This window comes from Rhinolophus ferrumequinum, chromosome 7 (genome assembly GCF_004115265.2).
Source record: "Rhinolophus ferrumequinum isolate MPI-CBG mRhiFer1 chromosome 7, mRhiFer1_v1.p, whole genome shotgun sequence".
Taxonomy (NCBI): Eukaryota; Metazoa; Chordata; class Mammalia; order Chiroptera; family Rhinolophidae; genus Rhinolophus; species Rhinolophus ferrumequinum.
In genome coordinates this window covers 28,955,552-28,974,697 of record NC_046290.1, presented here as the reverse complement: position 1 = coordinate 28,974,697, position 19,146 = coordinate 28,955,552, and the positions used below count along the sequence as shown (strand labels likewise).

General features: G+C 36.0%; 1 protein-coding gene across 1 annotated transcript in view; it reads right to left on the bottom strand.

The window, feature by feature from the left end:
• Positions 1 to 3,588: 3,588 nt before the first annotated feature.
• The window catches only part of NNT (nicotinamide nucleotide transhydrogenase), an 86,959-nt gene continuing 71,401 nt past the window's right edge, over positions 3,589 to 19,146 (bottom strand). Inside the window, exons 20-22 of the mRNA XM_033110571.1 lie at positions 7,480 to 7,598; positions 6,115 to 6,230; positions 3,589 to 4,574 (exon numbers count right to left, since the gene is read on the bottom strand). Coding sequence (XP_032966462.1) covers positions 4,425 to 4,574; positions 6,115 to 6,230; positions 7,480 to 7,598 — 385 coding nt within the window. The 3' untranslated portion in view covers positions 3,589 to 4,424. The remainder of the gene's footprint in view (positions 4,575 to 6,114; positions 6,231 to 7,479; positions 7,599 to 19,146) is intronic.

The window sequence follows — 19,146 nt, the reverse complement described above, 5'->3', positions numbered from 1 at the left end:
AACAAATTAAAGATAAAAATCATATGATCATATCAATAGATGCAGAGAAAGCATTTGACAAGATACAACATCAATTTATGATTAAAACACTTAATAAAATGGGTATAGAAGGAAAGTACCTCAACATAATAAAGCCACACACAACAAACCCTCAGCTAATATCATACTCAGTGAAAAACTGAAAGCTTTCCCTCTACGATCAGAAATAACACAATGATGCCCCCTCTCACCACTGTTATTCAACGTAGTATTGGAAGTTCAAGTCAGAGCGATCAGACAAGAAAAAGTAATAAAAGTCATCCAAATTGGGAATGAAAAAGTCAAACTGTCACTTTTTACAGATGACACAATTCTTTATATACAAAACCCTAAAGATTCCACAAAAAAACTATTAGAAACAATAAACAAATAAAGTTGCAGAATACAAAATCAATGTACAAAAATCCATTGCATTCCTATATACTAACAATGAAATTTCATAAAAAGAAATGAAAAAAAATTCCTTTTGCAATTGCAACAAAAAAGAATACCTAGGAATAAACTTAACAAAGGATGTGAAGGACCTATACACTGAAAACTATAAGACATTATTAAAAGAAATTGAGGAAGACACAAAGAAATGGAAAGATATTTCATGTTCATGGATTGGAAGAATCAACATAGTTAAAATGGTCATATTACCCCAAAGCAATATATGGATTTAATGCAATCCCCATCAAAAATCCAATGGTATTTTTCAAAGAAATAGAACAAAAAAATCATAAGATTTGTATGGAATCACAAGACACTGAATAGCCAAAGCAATCCTGAGAAAAAAGAACAAGGCCGGAAGTATCACTTTCACTTTAAATTATACTACAAAGCAACAATCAAAACAGCTTGGTATTGGCAGAAAAACAGACACACAGACCAACGAAATAGAACTGAAACACAGAGGGCTGGCCCGGTGGCTCAGGCGGATAGAACTCCATGCTCCTAACTCCAAAGGCTGTTGGTTCGATTCCCACATGGGCCAGTGGGCTCTCAACCACAAGGTTGCCAGTTCAATTCCTCGAGTCCCACAAGGGATGGTGGGCTGCACCCCCTGCAATTAGCAACAACTGGACCTGGAGCTGAGCTGCGCCCTCCACAATTAAGACTGAAAGGACAACAACTTGAAGCTGAATGGCACCCTCCACAAATAAGATTGAAAGGACAACTTAACTTGGAAAAAAGTCCTGGAAGTACACATTGTTCCCCAATAAAGTCCTATTCCCCTTCCCCAATAAAATCTTTAAAAAAAAAAAAAAAAAGAACTGAAACACATAAATAAACCTACATATATACGGCCAGATAATTTTCGACAAAGGAGCCAAAAATATACAACAGGGAAATGAAAGCTTCTTCAATAAATGGTGCTAGGAAAACTGGAAAGCCACATGCATCCGTGTGTTGCACTGCTACACTGCTACACTGCTACCGTGTTTCTCTGAAAATAAGACCTAGCCGTACCATCAGCTCTAATGCGTCTTTTGGAGCAAAAATTAATATAAGACCAGGTATTTATATTATTAATTATATTATATTAAATTATATTATATTACATTATATTATACCTGGTCTTATATTAAAATAAGACCAGGTCTTACATTAATTTTTGCTCCAAAAGACGCATTAGAGCTGATGGTCCGGATAGGTCTTATTTTGGGGGAAACATGGTATCTGTCAGCAGTTACCAAACTTAACTAAAAATGGATCAAAGACCTAAATATAAGACCTGAAATAATAAATTCCAAAGAAAGAATAGGTACTAAATTTATAGACTTGGGTTCAGAAAAGATATTATGACTTTTACCTCAAAGACAAGGGAAGTAAAAGCAAAAATAAATGAATTGGACAATATCAAACTAAAAAGCTTCAGCACAGCAAAAGACACAGTCAACAAAAGAGGCAACCAATGGAATGGGAGAAGATATTTGTAAACAAAACCTCTAATAAGGGGCTAATATCCAAAATATTTAAAGAACTCATACAAATCAACAAAAAAATCCAATTAAAAAATAGGCAGGGCCGGCCCAGTGGCTCATGAGGTTGGAGCTTCATGCTTCTAATGCCAAAGGCTGCCGGTTCAATTCCCACATGAGCCAGTGGGCTCTCAACCACAAGGTTGCCAGTTTAACTCCTCGAGGCCTACAAGGGATGGTGGGCTCCGCTCCCCGCAACTATGATTGAACACGGCACCTTGAGCTGAGCTGCCGCCGAGCTCCCGGATGACTCAGTTGGTTGGAGTGCGTCCTCTCAACCACAAGGTTGCCGGTTCGACTCCCGCAAAGGATGGTGGGTTGCGCCCCCCGCAACTAACAACAGCAACTGGACATGGAGCCGAATGGTGTCCTCCACAACTAAGATCGAAAGGGCAACAACTTGACTTGGAAAAAGTCCTGAAGTATACACACTGTTCCCCAATAAAGTCCTAATAAATAAATAAATAAAGTGTTGTAATCTTAAAAAACAAATAAAAAATGGGCAGAGGGCCTGAACAGACACTTCTCCTAAGAAGACATACAAACGGCCAATAGATATATGAGAAAATGCTCAACGTAACTAGCTATTAGAGAAATGCAAATCAAAACAATGATTCGCAAATCAAAACAATGAGATACCACCTCACACCTGTTCGAATAGCTGTTATCAATAAGACAAGTAATAACAAGTTTTGAAGAGGCTGTAGAGAAAAAGGAAACCTCATACACTGTTGGTGGGAATGTAAATTGGTACAGCCACTATGCAAAACAGTATGGAGTTTCCTCAAAAAATTAAGAATAGTATTACCCCATGACTCAGCAATCCCTCTTATGGGTATCTACTCAAAAAATCTGAAAACATTTATCCATAAAGATATATGAACCCCTGTGTTCATTGCAGAATTATTCACAGTGGCCAAGACATGTAAACAACCAAAGTGTCCTTCAATAGACTACTGGATAAAAAAGATGTGGTACATATACACAATGGAATATTACTCAGCCATAAGAAAAGATGAAATACTGCCATTTGCGACAACATGGTTGGATCTTGGGATGATCATGCTATGCAAAATAAGTCAGAAAAAGTCGATACTCATATGCTTTCACTCATATGTGGGATACAAAACTGAAAGCAACAAACAAGACAAACAAAAACTCATAGACACAAACAAGAGTTTAGTGGTTACCAGAGGGTAAGGGGAGAGAGGTGTGGTAGAAAAGGGAAAGGGAGTCAAGTCTATAGTGATAGAAGGAGAACTCACTCTGGGTGGTGAATACACAGTGCAATATACAGATGATGTATTATAGACATGTACACATGAAATCTATATAATTTTACTAACCAATGTCACCCCAATAATTTTATCAAAAATTATTTTTTCAAAAAGTGACACCAATTCTCCCAAATGGGATCAATTACATAAGATCTCAAAACACACTCTGATTTGGAAAAAGAAAATCTTGCAAACAATTAAGACAGATTAAGTTCATCTATTTTATAGTAGCAAGTCTTCCCCAGATGTTAATAACAGGCAGAACTATTCGATTTTAGCCTTTTGTCGCCAGAGACAATTGCTACATCACTGTGCAAACATAATGAACTCATTTTATTAGGCAAATAGTTGAATTCCATTCAAGTGCACTTAGTACAGTACTACACATTATAAATTTACAGCAATTAAACAGATCTCCAATTAGAAATGGGGTTTTAAAAAATACAACTAATACTTATTTCAAAGTATATGTTTCACCGGTGTCCTAAAGAAACATACAGAGCAAAAGACTTAAATGTTTCCAGCATCTCTGGAAGATTATCCCATCCTTTAATGTATTAAAATAGAAGTGAGAAAAATATACCCCTGAAGTCTAGAATTGAAAAGCAGTTTGAAAAATTGAAACCAATTTCATAAGACTGATTTTTATCATGGTTAAATGTTAAGAGGACAGCTCAAGAGTCGATAAAAGTTTCAAATTAGTCACATTTGCTGAACAAAATAAACGCAGGTTCCTGTAAAGTTTACACTGTGCCAGATTTTTCAGATCCATGTGTAGTCAGTCTTAAAATCCTAAAGACTTACATTTTTTAAAACATTACTGGCTAATGAGGAGGAATTTTTAAAAAATCCAAATGGATTACATCTAAAATGAGGCTGTTCTTTCTCCTTTTATAAAATACTTTTAATTCATAACACAAAAGATATACACAGAAAGACATTTAGAATGCTCAATCCTTTTTTAAAATTGAGGGATCACTGCTCTGGAAAATCTCCCTGTATTTCCTTTGCTTTCTTCAGAGTCTTCCTTTTCTTCCAAGAGCTTTGTTACAGATGTATATAAGCTGTACATATTGATACTTTATTTGCCTGTTCCCACAGCTGAAGAGGTGGCTCTGTTAGACAACACCTTCGTCTTTAAAATTTACTTCTGGTAGGATTCTCTAACTTTTGCCTGCAGTGCATCACATGTCTTCTTCGCGTCTCCTAGAAGCATGGCAGTGTTAGGTTTGTAGAAGATTGGATTGTCCACTGCAGCATAGCCAACACCCAAGGACCTCTTCATAACAATGACCTACAAAGCAAAAGTAAGTGAGAGAGTGTATTTAACAGATCTTGCTAGGACGTCTTCGGCACACAAACATTGCCCTACCCTAATTCTGAACAAGGCACATACCGCTACTAATTCTTTAGTATAGAGACATAAAAATATACAAGGAGTATTTTTAAATGCATATTTACATTGCATTAACTTTAATTTTTAAAATGTGTCCATACTCTTATACCCATGAGAAAAAAAGTCATGTTAACAATAGCTTATCTGAGTGGTAAGATTATTAAGTGATTTTCTTCTTAGTGCTTTTCTCTATAAAAGACTATGTATAATATTTTCTAGTCAGAAAATAAGCATCTTCTGAATATGCTAAAGAGAACAAAAACAGTGTAAAGGCTTCTACTACAAATCCTAAGATGAATGTAGTTGAGTGGGAAAATGGTAAGGTTCCTATTCCATCACTTTCAAGTCAAACATATCAGAAAGTTCTAACACAAAAACCCAAGAACAATCTAGCTTGTCACAAGGAGAGTGCTGATAACTAATGCTATGCTCCTACTGAGCAAAATGGAAGGGGTAAACCCATCTCTAATACTGATGTCGCAGAGACATATACAATTACACAGGGTATGGATGTCGCTGCCCTGGTGCGTAGCAAGTCAGTTCTTACTGAAATGAAAAGCCTTCCTATGGTGTCCTAGGACATGTCATCATCCCAAAATGGCAGCAGTACAAATATGTTCACGCTTCAAATAGCATTAGTACAATAATGCACTCTGCAAACTCTCAAATATTAACGACCAGTACAATATTTGTTCATATACACACAAAAAAGTATATGGTATATCTACTCAATCATCACAACTGCGAAGTTTGAAACTTACATATTTATAATAAAGAGAAACAAGATTAAAAGGGAAATGTAAATTGTGTGATTATGGTTCTGAAAATGTAGATATGATTTCGGAATGGTCAAGAGGGGTGCCCACTGCTGGGGTAAAGGAAAATGGATGAGCCTCTGAGTTCTCTGCAATCTAGCAACTAGCTTTCTCAGAAGTAATGTGCATGTGCAGAGCTTGCTTCCTTATGCCATGTTGCTATTTGGATTTCCAAATCACCTTCCTTCTAGACACCCCATAACAACATACAAATTCCCTTTCAAAAACATTAAATGAAAAAATGTGCTCGTCTTCATATATGAAGGCGACGATACTGGTTCTCTGTCCCAGAGAGAAGCCATCTGCTTCACTGGACTCGACCTGGACTTTGGCCAGCCTCATTCCAAAAGCTCACAGCTCTTTTTTCAGCTGTGGTTACAGATTTTGTTAATCTATCCACATAATCTCATCTAGTTCTACTCATGATCAGGGCACTCATTCAGATTCTCTGGTGACCACAGAACCGACAGAAGCTGCCTAGAGAGAACTGCACCCTAAACATACTCTAACTCCTGGGCCTCCTAAAAAATTGTCATTTCTCATCAAGTGACCAAGGCAAGTGCTGTATATGTATTTTAAGAGACCTCTGATTACTGGAATGAAACACAAGTCAGAAACTTTACCTGCTTTGATTTCCAGACCTCAAGAACTGGCATGCCTGCAATAATAGAGTTGGGGTCTTCTTGAGCAGCTGAATTAACAGTGTCGTTAGCTCCAATTACAAGGACTAAATCAGTGTCTGCATAATGAAAGAAAAAAAAGATAAAACATGAAACTTAAAGAAGTCACTTTCACTTCTTTTGAGGCAAATTAAAGTGATCTGACTTTACAAACATAAGAATAACAAAACCTAATATTTATAGGATCCACACTTGTGCCCGGAACTGTACAAAGAGCTTTATCAGAGAGATTCCGTAACTTAACTAATGTCAAACAGCTAAAAAGCAATAGCTCCTGCATCTGAACCTGAGCATCCTGACTGGCGCTTGCATTATTATGCTTCACCTCCCCACAATGGATCTACCTAATGTGACTTTAGAGTTCTTTATTATCCCAACAGGATCTTGCCAGTTACATTATTTTATAATATCTGCATTCCATTTTCAACTTCTAAAATGACCACTTAAAATGCAATCTGATATCTAAAAGAAAATGATCTAAGAGCCTGAACTATATTAAAACTGTGTCCATAATTCCTGGAACTGGCAGGTTTCACACATAAGTTAGCAACAGTGATATTTGAAAGAGGACATAAAATTAAAATGGCCAAAATTCCCTCTTTAAAGATTATAATATAAACTACATTAGAAATTTACCAAAAATGCCATGTGAATCTAGAAATACACACGATTTCATTCTTTTTCTCTAATAAACAGTATTTTTACATTTACAGTGCATACTTGTCAAAGGAAACTGGTTTAATTATAACAAACATGATCTTGGGCCAAATGTCCTTAGCATTCAGTATCTACCCAATGACAGCCAGAAAGTACAGCACCTTACCTAGTGAAGTCCTAGTACTTCCAGAAAACAGAAAACGACTTTACTGACCATGAATTGGTACAACTGAAAACCAGTAAACACTGCCAGAATCAGACACTAAATTATCAAAGGAAGCAATTTTATAAATGAGGAACCTAAGGTTGAGTACCTGGTTCAAGGTTACAAACGAGTGAGAGTCAGGACCTGGATTCTAAAGGCAGGACTGTTCAGAGTCCCTCGGCAATGCACTCCACTGCACTGCCTCCCAGGGCTTTCACCACCCCTCAGCTCTCCTTATAAGAACGGAATTACTCGTGCTGCTTACAAATCTGGGGCCCCTTATTCAGTACTGTGTTTCATTTACTTAATTTCAACTTGTACCTACTAAGAACAGCTTATTCATTTGACTGTAGGTCTTCCGTGAGCCCACAATTTATGTCTTAAGACTGGCATTGTTTTCTTCACACGAAGATTATTTAAATGTGATCAGCACACCCATGACTTACCTGGGAAATCCTGGTTGATCTCGTCCATTTCCAGCACGATATCATATGGCACCCCAGCCTCAGCCAGCAGCACATTAAGCTGACCAGGCATGCGGCCTGCAACTGGGTGAATTCCAAACCTAGACATGAAACAAATGAACAGCTGGCCTTACTTAATGGGCCAAAATGTACGGCGATCCCAATATCACCTCCAAATCTGCACACTTTGTTCTTGGCACCTCTACTTCTCCTGGTACTATCTGATCTCCACAAGCAGGAATAGAATTAGCCCAGATATGTAGGCAATCTATAAATATTGAAGTTGGAGATTTAATATCTCAGTATACACAAACTATAACTCTTCTCAGAAAAAATAAGAGTAACTTTAGAACCTGACTCTTCTATATATGTTTTAAGTACAATGAACTTCCAACAACATTAATATATAATATCACCTTACATTTAATAAGCACTGTGTTCTCTCATTATACTTTCTGATAAATCTTGAATCTTTAAAACCTTCTGTAAGTCAGCATGGAATTAAACATTTGCCATGAAAAATCAACATTATTCCATCAAAAGGTGACTCTACATTCAACTGTAACCTCTATGTTCAAAGGCAGGAAAATAAAATATTGTCACGTACATAAATTAACGGCCTACAATCTCTTAGAGAATGATATGAAGCATTACTCCACGTCACAGAAGAAATAGGATAGTAACACTCTGGAGTGTTTGAGAGACAGAGTAATACACAAATCAGAGCTCCATACATTACTAAGGCAAAAGAAACTGACTCATCAAGCAATTTCTTTCAGCCACAGCCATAATGGCATTTTTAAAGTCATTTAATCCAACCTCTTACCCACTGTATTGATCTTTGTCTCCTGAGCACTGGGCACAATGCCTGGCCCATAGGAAGGACTCAATAAAAAGCGAGTGAGTGAATGAATCCAGTGAAGAAATGCATTTTATAGTATGTCTTGGCAGGGATCCATCCAATCTCAGCTTAGATACCTTCAATGACCAGAAACTTACGCCTTCCTAAGGTCTATTCCATTACTAGACAATCCTGATAATTTTATCACACACACACACACACACACACACACACACACTATATTAAGCCAAAGAGAACCCCTATCTCATCACTTTCCAAGGTCTGTAGTTTTGCCATCTGGAGCCATGAGTTTGTTCCCTCCTTCATAATGTAGATTCCTTTCAGCTATCCTAGGATGCCTGCTAAGCAAAACATTCTCAATTTAACTATTCAATGACTGACAAGGCGTCCAGATCCATTGCTGTCCTAGTTGCCTCTTCCTACACTAGCAATGCCCAGCTCAAACCTCAGTCCCCCAAACAATATGCTGGATGTGATCTAGATGCATAAGGCACAGCAAGAAAATCACATCCTCAGATCGTTCATTGATGAAACCTAAGTCGGCATTAGCATTTAAAGTTAGCCCAACACATTGCTGTCTCAATAAAACTTGTGGTCATTTAAGATGCCCTGTTACTTTTCACAGGAACTGTTGCCAAGCCAGGCTTCCCTCCCCACTTTCAATACAGGTCCTGTTAGGAACAGATTAAAGAAGTATAAGAATCAACACCTCCCAAAAGCAGACCTGAAAAAAGCTATAAAATGGCCATTTATATTGTCCAGATAATTGACAAATGGTTTTCTACACCATTACAACTGATCGTGAAGAGGCTGAATTGTTGAGTCTTGTAATTGGGGGGGGAAAAAAAAGACATCAAGTGACAGGTGTTTTCTTTTATCAAATGTTCCTTTATATAATCTTCCTTCTGGGATCACTGCATGTTCCTAAATAACCAATTTATGTTTAAAAAAGACAAAACTCAGGGCTAAAAGGAAAGAAAGCAGTTATCTCTAGGTGGTTGTACAACAGTTCATTTTATTTCTGATTTTTTTGATATATTTTCCAAATTTTCTAGGAGAGTACAGTTTCTATGGTAGAAAAAAATTAACTGTATTTAAAATAAATTAACACTTCATGCTTTTATATTGTGATATAATTTATAAACGACTTCTCATACTATTTTATTCCATCCCTAATCATCCTTAAAAATCTCCTCCAAGAATTAGAATTTAGGGCAGCTGAATCAAACTCAGTACTTTTGTTAAATAAATTGAGTTTTAGAGCTGCATTCTTATATTTAAAAAAAAGAAGTGATGCATCTTCTTTGCAGAGGGGCTGTTGACATATATTTTGACATAATGGCTAATACTGACTCTAGAATGTGCTAGGCAATTTGCACAACTTTTTTAGTAAATAGTTAAAAGCTGGGATTCAAACTCAGATCCTTCTGCCTCAAAGTCTGAACTTTTACCTACTATACAATATAGTCAGGAGAATCAAGCCATTTAAGAGACGTTTTTGTTTAGTTAACAGCTCAGGTTAACCAGTTGCGTGATGGTATATTAGGCAAGTTTACTTAATGACTCGCTGTCAGTTTTCCCACAGAGTAGTTAGTAACCAGCTGTTATTACAAGCTCACATCATGCCAAGGGCTCCATAAAACTGTGTAGAAGAGGTCTAAGAAATACCTATTTATCTCTGCTTAAATAGATGAAATATGGAGTTCCAAGAACCCAATGTATAGTGTGCTTTGAGAAAAACTGAGAGCCAAGAAATTTTCATCAGTGTTACAAATTATAAAAGAAACATTAAATATTTGCATGGACAAATAGACAGAGGAGGAAAAAAAGTTTCAGTACAACAAGGTAAAACATTTATCAGCACTTCTTCAGTGCTGGTGATGTGGATCTTGAAAAAATTACTGAGAGTAGAAGGTAGAAATGAACTACATAGAATGAACTATTAACAATCTGTGATTCTTTTAGAAGGAATTCATCATCTCTTCCCTCGGTGAGCTATCTGTAGCTTTAATTTAGTGAGAATAAAATTAAGGGCAGTTATCAGTTTACTCTATCTAGACAGTGGTCACCCACCCTCACCACCTCATAAGGTTTTAAGTTCTTCAACCACAAATTCTCCTATCATTTTTGTGAATATAATAGTTCAACGCTTGAATAAAAATTGTTAAATGTTCTCTAAAAACAAGATTGCTTTTTTTAACTAGACATTACTATCCTATTGTCATCATCTGTACCACACCAGAGTTTCTGATCACTCCTGAAAACAAACGAGGCAAAATACTGACAATTTACGTTCATACTCTTTATATAGTAATACAAGCTATATTCAGCACTACTGCAGCTGTTTTCAAACTGTCTCAGAGAAAGCATTTCCAAAATGTTCCACAGACTCCTTGATTGAAATAGCTACCTTAAAATTTTAATTTTTTTACAGTGGCAATAAGATAAAACATTTGCAAAAAAAATTGTCCAGGCATCAAAGTATATGCTCATTAAATGGGAGTTATTGCTAAACCTCAAATCTGAAAACAAATATCATTTTAAAATTTTAATAATAATACGGCATTTTAAGCATGAATACAAAAAGACTTGGGAAAAAAGTGCATTATATGGAAATAACCAAAATATACTCTTAAGCTTGCTGATGACATGAATTTTGGAAAAGACAAAATGAATGGAAGTTTCAAAGGTCCCTGATTTTGTGAACAAGCATCACAAGTTTTTAGTTCAGGACTTTGAACCTGTTTTCCTATGATGAGGATGGCTAAATAATCAACCCTTAGATTCATGGGAAGTAACAGAATCAGTAAGAAAAAGATACTACCAGGCTCAGAGAAGGTAAAGTTCACTTAAGTGTAGTAAACAATTCAAATTTCAAAAAGGAGGAAAGACTGAATTTGTGTAATCTTTGCATAAAGTGAGAAAAGAAGGCAGAGCACAAAACAAAATGCACATGAGAGTGACGTGGAACATGCGGCTTTAAAGGCACACATGAGACTAAAGTATGAAAAATCAGAAAGTAATTTGAATATCAAAATAAATAAGGATAGTAATAGATTATTAACCACTGGGGAAAAATGGGAATTCATAAGTCAAGACTGATAATAGATTCATAAGTCAAAGGAAAGAACGAAGGGAAGGAGGAAGGGAGGGAGAGAGAAAGGAAAGAAGGGAGGAAAGAAAGCATACTCTCCTCACAATAGTAGACTATCAACTGATAACTGTGGTATAAAACCACCATTTTGCAATCATCAAAATAAAAACTAGTTCAGATGAGAATCATCAGCACATGTTCAACCTAGGGAGTAAAGTTTGATGAAGAGCAGGATATTTGTAAGGTCTTAAAGAGAGCTCAAAGCAGTTTGCCTGTCCCTTACTCTTACTTCAACAGAAAAAGAAAAAAAATGTTAAAGACTTTCATTGCTTTCTCTGAGAGCTACTTTATTGAAATTGAATAAGAATGAGTAGTTGTTAGAAATAGTAACCATCTATACTTTTTGCTCAACAGGCATTTGATTAAGGGACAGAGTCCGTATTTCTCTTTCTTCCCAGCTAATAATTCCTTATAAATACCTAACAAAATAGATTACCAAGATTAACAAACCAAATCTCAGTCAAGAAGAATTTAAATTGAAACTGTAATTTCTTACGTATTTTAATGCACTGTTTGGTATACATGGGTACTGACAGAATATTTTAACTCAACGTTCTTCTAAATAATTTGTGGGAGAACTAAAGGCAAATAGAACGTGCCCCAACAAAGGCAGACACCATGTAATTAAATGTTAGGATCCTGATGTGTCAGTTTTTGAATAATGATGGAACAAACTAATTTCCAAAAGAACATAGCTTAAAATCAAAAATTTTAGTTTGAAAAAAAGGTCATTCTGCTTTACAGAGAGGTTTTTACTAATGCATCGAACATATTATTAATCAGCTGATTTTCATTCAAAATTAATGCTAATTTGTATTTCAAATGTGTCAATTTCAAGTCAACATTCCAAATTAACACAGGATTGTTTTCCCACATTCACGAAAGGGTACTGTAACTTCTATCACTGACGAGACCCAGTGCTTAAAAGGATCAGAGGGTGCTTGGATAAGATTCAAGAGAAACACAAAATACCTAACCACTTAGAAAATAACACACTCTGAGTGAAAAAGGATCAACTGGCTAGAAAAACAGGCAAAACTTTATTTTTAAGCAGACTAAATAAAACAGAAGTTCACCAACTAGTCCTCATTTTCATACAACAGAATAAAAGAAAATGGTCTTCAAATGCAAAAGAAAGAATTGGAATTAAATTTTGGGGGAAAAAAAGACTTCCTCTTAATTTAAAACAAATTTCCCAGTTAGGGCAAGTTTCAGCCTTCTTTTCTGTGGATCAGGGAGACAAAGGCTCATGAATCTGAGCTGATGTACTAACCACCTGTTCAGTACAAAATGGACTCAAAAGTATTTCACATGTAAATAACAAGGATGGTTGATTGGCAGTGGACGTAATCAAGACAGTTACAACAGCTGAGATGTTCTTTCATGGATGGGAGTGGGAGGTCAACCAATGGTCTTAACACCATTAGTAAGAGAGAGGAGCAGCATAGGTGGGACTCAGAATTTCCAGAACTATAAGACATTGCTCTACCTCACTCCTATAGTAATATTTGCCACGAATTACTTATTTGTACTCTTTGGAGATGTCAACAGTAATCTTGGACACCAAAAAATTTCTCTTACTCTCCCAATCCTCCTGATCACCAATAAGTATTTCCTGCCAACCCCCCACCTCCCGCCCCTTCCTCTTCCCCAAACCTGATTGGTGAGATTTTTTTTTTAAAGAGTCACTGTAGTACATGACATGTGAGGTCTGTATTAGTTTCCTATTTGCTGCTGTTAACAAATTACCACAAATTCAGTACCTTAAAATAATACAAATTGATTCTCTTATAGTTCTGAAGGTGAGAAGTCCAAAATCTGTTTTTCTGCACTAAAATCAAGCATTTGGCAGGGCTGCATTTTTTCTAGAGGCCGTAAGGGGAAATCCATCTCTTGCCTTTTCCAGTTTCAGGAGGCTGCCACCATTCCTTTGCTTGTGGCTGCATCACTCTGACCTCTTCTTCCATTGTCTCATTTCCTTCTCTGACTCTGACCCTCCTTCCTCTCTCTTATACGGACCCTACTGTTTACATGAACCCATCCAAATAATCCAGGATAATCTCCCTACCTCAAAATCCTCGCCTTAAATCTACAAAGTCCCTTTTGCCATGTAAGGTAACATATTCATAGATTTTTAAGGATTAGGAGGTGAATATCTTTGGGGGCCATTATTCACCCTACTACAAAATGCTTTTCAAGTCCTCAAATTCCAGCTAATAGGGCCTCTACTAGCTGAATAAACCAATATACACTTTGTGATTTTCTTCTGGATTTCAATTTGGTATCCCTTCTTGATTCCAGTATTTTTTGTTTAATTTTTATTTATTTGTTTGTTTTTAATACTGCCTTTGCTTATTTTTAAATTAATCCATCTGGCTATCATCATTATGAGGTGTCTTGGACCAAATTAGAAATCAAAGACCTCCAAATGTATTAGTTATTATTGTAATATTTGATTAGCTGCAGACTTCATAAAGACAGTGCTTCTTTTGAGCTATTTGGGAAGAGTAAATAATAACAAAGCTAACCAACATGTTATGCTGAATATCCCAAAGGACAGATCACTTTACATCTGTTTGCATAATAATCTATTATACCAAACTTTACGACTCTAAGATTGGAGAAAAACACATACAAGGCTATTACAAGAGAATGCCAATGTTTTGAGAGAAATAACAGAACACGCTAAATTTGTAGAAATATGTATGTGCATGTTGAGTCAGTGTGAGTTTATAACAATTCTGGCCCATGGAACTGGCTACTCTCCAAAGTATGTATTAATGTTAATTATATCCGACATTGGTTGGCCATGACCGGCAATTTCCAGGAACTGACGGCCAAAGCTCATCAATGTTCCATCATCACATGAAGAATATCCAGAATTCCAAAATGCAAAGCCTACTAGCCTTTTAGTTCTTCCCTTTGAACTATGAAAATTATTTTTATTGCGTACATACTTAACAAAACAGAGTCAGCTGTCCCTGACCACAAGATTCTACAGAAGGGAAATAACTACTAAAATGAGATCACAGAAAGATCTTTCATGCTCCCGGACCTCTTTGTTTATATACCTCCTCCTTACGATGCACTGCATCATAACAACTGGTTGATATGACTGTGCTCTCCAGACTGGGGGCTCCTTGAGTACAGGAACCATGTCTTATTTATTTATCAGCTCCCACAATACCCAGCATTCTATTATAGGTACTCAATTAACACGGGGGGATGAATGGAAGGGGTTTTAAACAATACAGTGTGCTCAATAAGGTATGCTGACTACATAAACTTTCTCTGTCTCTTTTTAGAAAAAGAATTTAGGGAAGTAGTATAGAGTAGAAGTTAAAAAGCTCTACACTTGTCTTATGAAGGGGAGGCCACTTCACGGACGGTGTAGATGCCTGAGCATTGTGCTATACACCTGAAGCTGAGGCTAAATAATAATGAATGTCAACTATAATTTAATATATATATAGTCACAGGATGTGGAGTACAGCATAGAGAACAGAGTCAGTGGAATTTTAACAGCTATATACAATGTCAAAGAGGTAGTAGATTGGGGAGTTATCACTTTGTAGAGGGGGTTATCACTTTGTGAGGGGTGTAAATGTCTTAACTATTACATTGTTTTGTACACCTGAAACTAATTAAAAAGAAAAAAGAAAAAGCTGTAGAGTCCAACTGCCTGAGTTTAAAACATTTGGACAATTTACTTCTATGTGCCTCACTTTCCTCACATGTACAATGGGATTAATAATAAAATCCCATCAGAGGATTATTATAAGATTTAAGTGAGACAGTTCATGTAGAGAGCTTTTTATATGAAGTACTTTAGACCAATGCTTGGCACACATAAGCCTTTAATAAATGTAACCTGCAATTATGATATTCTAGTCAAATACTCTATTTGTAATATAAATGTTCTGTATTTTTCAAATAAATGCACATTTTAATGATCATTTATATAAAAAATGCACATTTTTACATTAAAACAAATGTTGGTTTGATATCAACATTTTCTAAGTTGGTTTTCTAATTATTACCTTGAAGTCCCAGTAAACATCAATATAGTCCAATAAAAGTCAGAAATTCTTTGTACTCACAACTACATCAAAACACTAGAGAAATTATATAATCAATACAGATTGAGGCAAATAACTGAATACTGGACTCCTTGGTCATAACTAATATTCAAATACAGATTTACTTTGATAAGAGTCAAATTTCAAACTGCCATATTTAACCCTTCCACCGATAATATTAGATACTTTTTGCCCTGACAACAAATATCACCAAGTCAGGGCAATCTCTTCAATTATCTTGAAGCAAGAAAAATTTTAACATTTTTTGTTATTTTTTCTCTCATACCGTGTTTCCCCGAAAATAAGACCTAGCCGGACAATCAGCTCTAAAGCGTCTTTTGGAGCAAAAATTAATATAAGATCTGGTCTTATTTTACTATAAGACCCGGCCTTATTATATAATATAAGACTGAGTCTTATATTAATTTTTGCTCCAAAAGACGCATTAGAGCTGATTGTCCGGCTAGGTCTTATTTTCGGAGAAACACGGTATATAAAAATGATAAAGTTTTTCATAGAACATTATAAAATAAAAGCTAAGACCTCAGTCACCAATTAAAAATAGACCCAGGCACAGTTAAAAAAATAAAAGTTTAATAATCTACTCAAATGAAAGCCTAATCTTCAGAGCCTTTTAAATTAAGAAATAATAAAGCATATAAGCTATTCATGAATACCACATGAACTGGGTAAAATGTGGTAAGGGAGCAATTCAAAAAAACACCATAATTTTTTAAGCCTGGTTTTTAATACATGATGACAAAAACCCCACTCTTAGACTTTTTTAAAACCTCACATTTGACTTCAGATACCACATGTTTTAAAGGGGACACAACAACAAGAACTCCCATGATCGCAGGCCATGGAGACAATATGTCCTGACCAGGACACATTATAACAGTGGTTCTTGGACATGAGGGGCTATGAAAGAGTATAAAACATTCACCACATGGATCCTACCACAACTGTTCAAATAAGCTACATTCTCCTTCTTGCATTATGGAAATATCCAGATTTAGTTCAGCAATAAACCATGAAGAAGAGCCATGTACCCCAAGTCAAGATAAGACAAAGAAACTACAGGGGCAACTGTGCCCTGGTTCTAAAGTATTTAGAGTGTTTTCTCCATTTTGCAAACTCTTGTCATTATAAATAGTGAAAAGGATCTCCAGATTTTAAAATATATGTGTGTGTGTGTGTGTGTGTGTGTGTATGTATGTGTGTGTGTGTGTGTGTGTGTGTATATATATATATATATATATATATACACACATACATATATATATATATATCTTTAAACCCTCAACTATTTGGTTAAATGTTTTGGGAGTCGTTGTGCAAAATCTATTTTCATACTCAAGACATTCAAAGGGTTAATTGCTTTTCTTTCACTGCGTTTTATATTTTAAAGTCAAACTGCATATAGGACAATGTACATTGACAGCATTTTGGAATTATGCCTTCCCAATAACATCATCCCACAATTTATCTAAATATGTTATTCTCAACTCCTAGGAGAAAGACAAATTAACTAGGAAAAAGACATAACAAAGGGAAAATTTTTAAAAGCGTTAGTTTATTAAAAGCTTACTTATTCTTCCTGTTTTCAAACATAAATATTTACCAATCAGTAAACCTTAAGAGTTAAAATAGACCTTAAAGATTCTCCAGTTCAACTGCTTCCTAAGGCAGGAATCCTTCATTTAGAATTACACTACAATGTGCAGTCACCAAACAGGTTAGCAGTTCCACTGTAGATGTCATACGTAATAGCGTCCCTGGTATGGGCTACACATATTAAGGACCTTTATATCCTATGTTTGCATGTGGCAATGTTCCATTCTGAGGAGCGTCCATGAAGGTAATAAAAAGTTGTGTGACTATATTCAATTTTTTTTTTAACTGTGCATTTCACCTGTGAAAAATATGATGGGATTTGAAACGGAGGTTTCTTTGATTTATCACTTTCTGATCAGAACGCCTAATTGACAGTTACAGGTCACTTATTCAAAGCACAAGAAGAAGTTATTTTTTTAAATAAGTAACTACAGTAAATGTTTAGAATGAAACCTTGTAAGACATAAAGCAGGGTAAATGTGACACAAATTTCACTCTTGCTGGTGAAAAGGTTGGGACCAACTGGGTAGGGTTAGCCTATCCATCTGAAGAGAAACATGGTTATGAAGCGGAAAAAAAATCTTCCTAACAAAGCAGACGCTGCCCACAAAAACTAATTAATGAAAAACGCTGTGGAATCAACTTTCTGGCAAAGCTTCTTAGGCAAAAGGATAGACACCCAGCTTTCTAAAATTGTGGAAGTCCTTCTGAGAAGCAGTGGTTCAGACAAACTCACTCATACAAGTACAAATGAAAAAAAATTGTTCAATAAATTTCCTAGGTCTGTCCAACAGCCAGAACTGGAGAATGTTATGTACCTTTCTTTCTTTTTGTGAAGGCAAATAAGGGCTGATCTGCTACCCTGATCTGAAATCTGGTGTTCATCCATGGTCTGCCTTTCTTCAGGAAGAAAATTATCAATGTTAAAGAGCTTACAAAAATGTCTCAGGGTCACAATTTTTCTAATACAGAATTTAGAACCTGTTCTATGACGTGGATGAGGAAATGCTTGACAAAAGGCAATGGTCATATTTTCCATGTGTACATGCGACCTGTGATACTGAGGCCATCCAAAGAATGAAAAGTCATCAAAGGAGGATCAGATCAGGTGATCCAGTGCAAACACAACGGAGTCCTCTGCAGAACCACATCTCAATCCCTTTTCCATTCTGAGGAGATCATTAAAAATTGTGTCCAAATATGGCTGTCCCATCACTATACCAAATCCAGCTACCAAACCCAGAACAGAAATTGTATGACTACTGACAGTTTTTATTTCAAAATAACCAATAAGACTATGAAGAATGATATCAAAGAAAAAATTAAAATTATAATTTGCCACTAATGTCCTGATTATAATCTGGCACACTGCAGAGATTTAGTAAAAATTATGCATAATTTCATCTTTCTGTCTGAGTAACTTTAATGATGTTGTTGAATGCAATGGTTAGTGAGCTCCATAAAATGCAAATTATAAGATACTGAGGAATCTGAACATGAAATGAGAAGGTTTTTATTTACTTATACCCTGCCATGTTTCCATGAACCTTACTGAAGAAAATCAGCTCAGAGTTTACTATGACTAATACTAGAACTAAGAGCCAAAAAGCACCCTGATTATCAGAGGCAGTGGTTTCATCAATTGTGCGAGTTTCTCCCTCAGACCACTGAATTGTCTGTGACAGGGTTTCCAAGGAATAAGTGCTCCAATAGTACAGCTGGCAGAGGTTTTACAAATTACCTAAATCACAGACAGGCTTTTAACATAGTCTTCTGTTCTTTCCACCACACCAATATGCTGTGGACAGTACAGAGCCAAATGTGTGGTCAACATTCAGAATCTGGGAGGAAGATGGCCACTTCCTAAGGGCACAACAGACACATTTGATCTGAGAGGTTACTGGCAAGTCAATGCATAGGCTGAACAGAGATGTGAC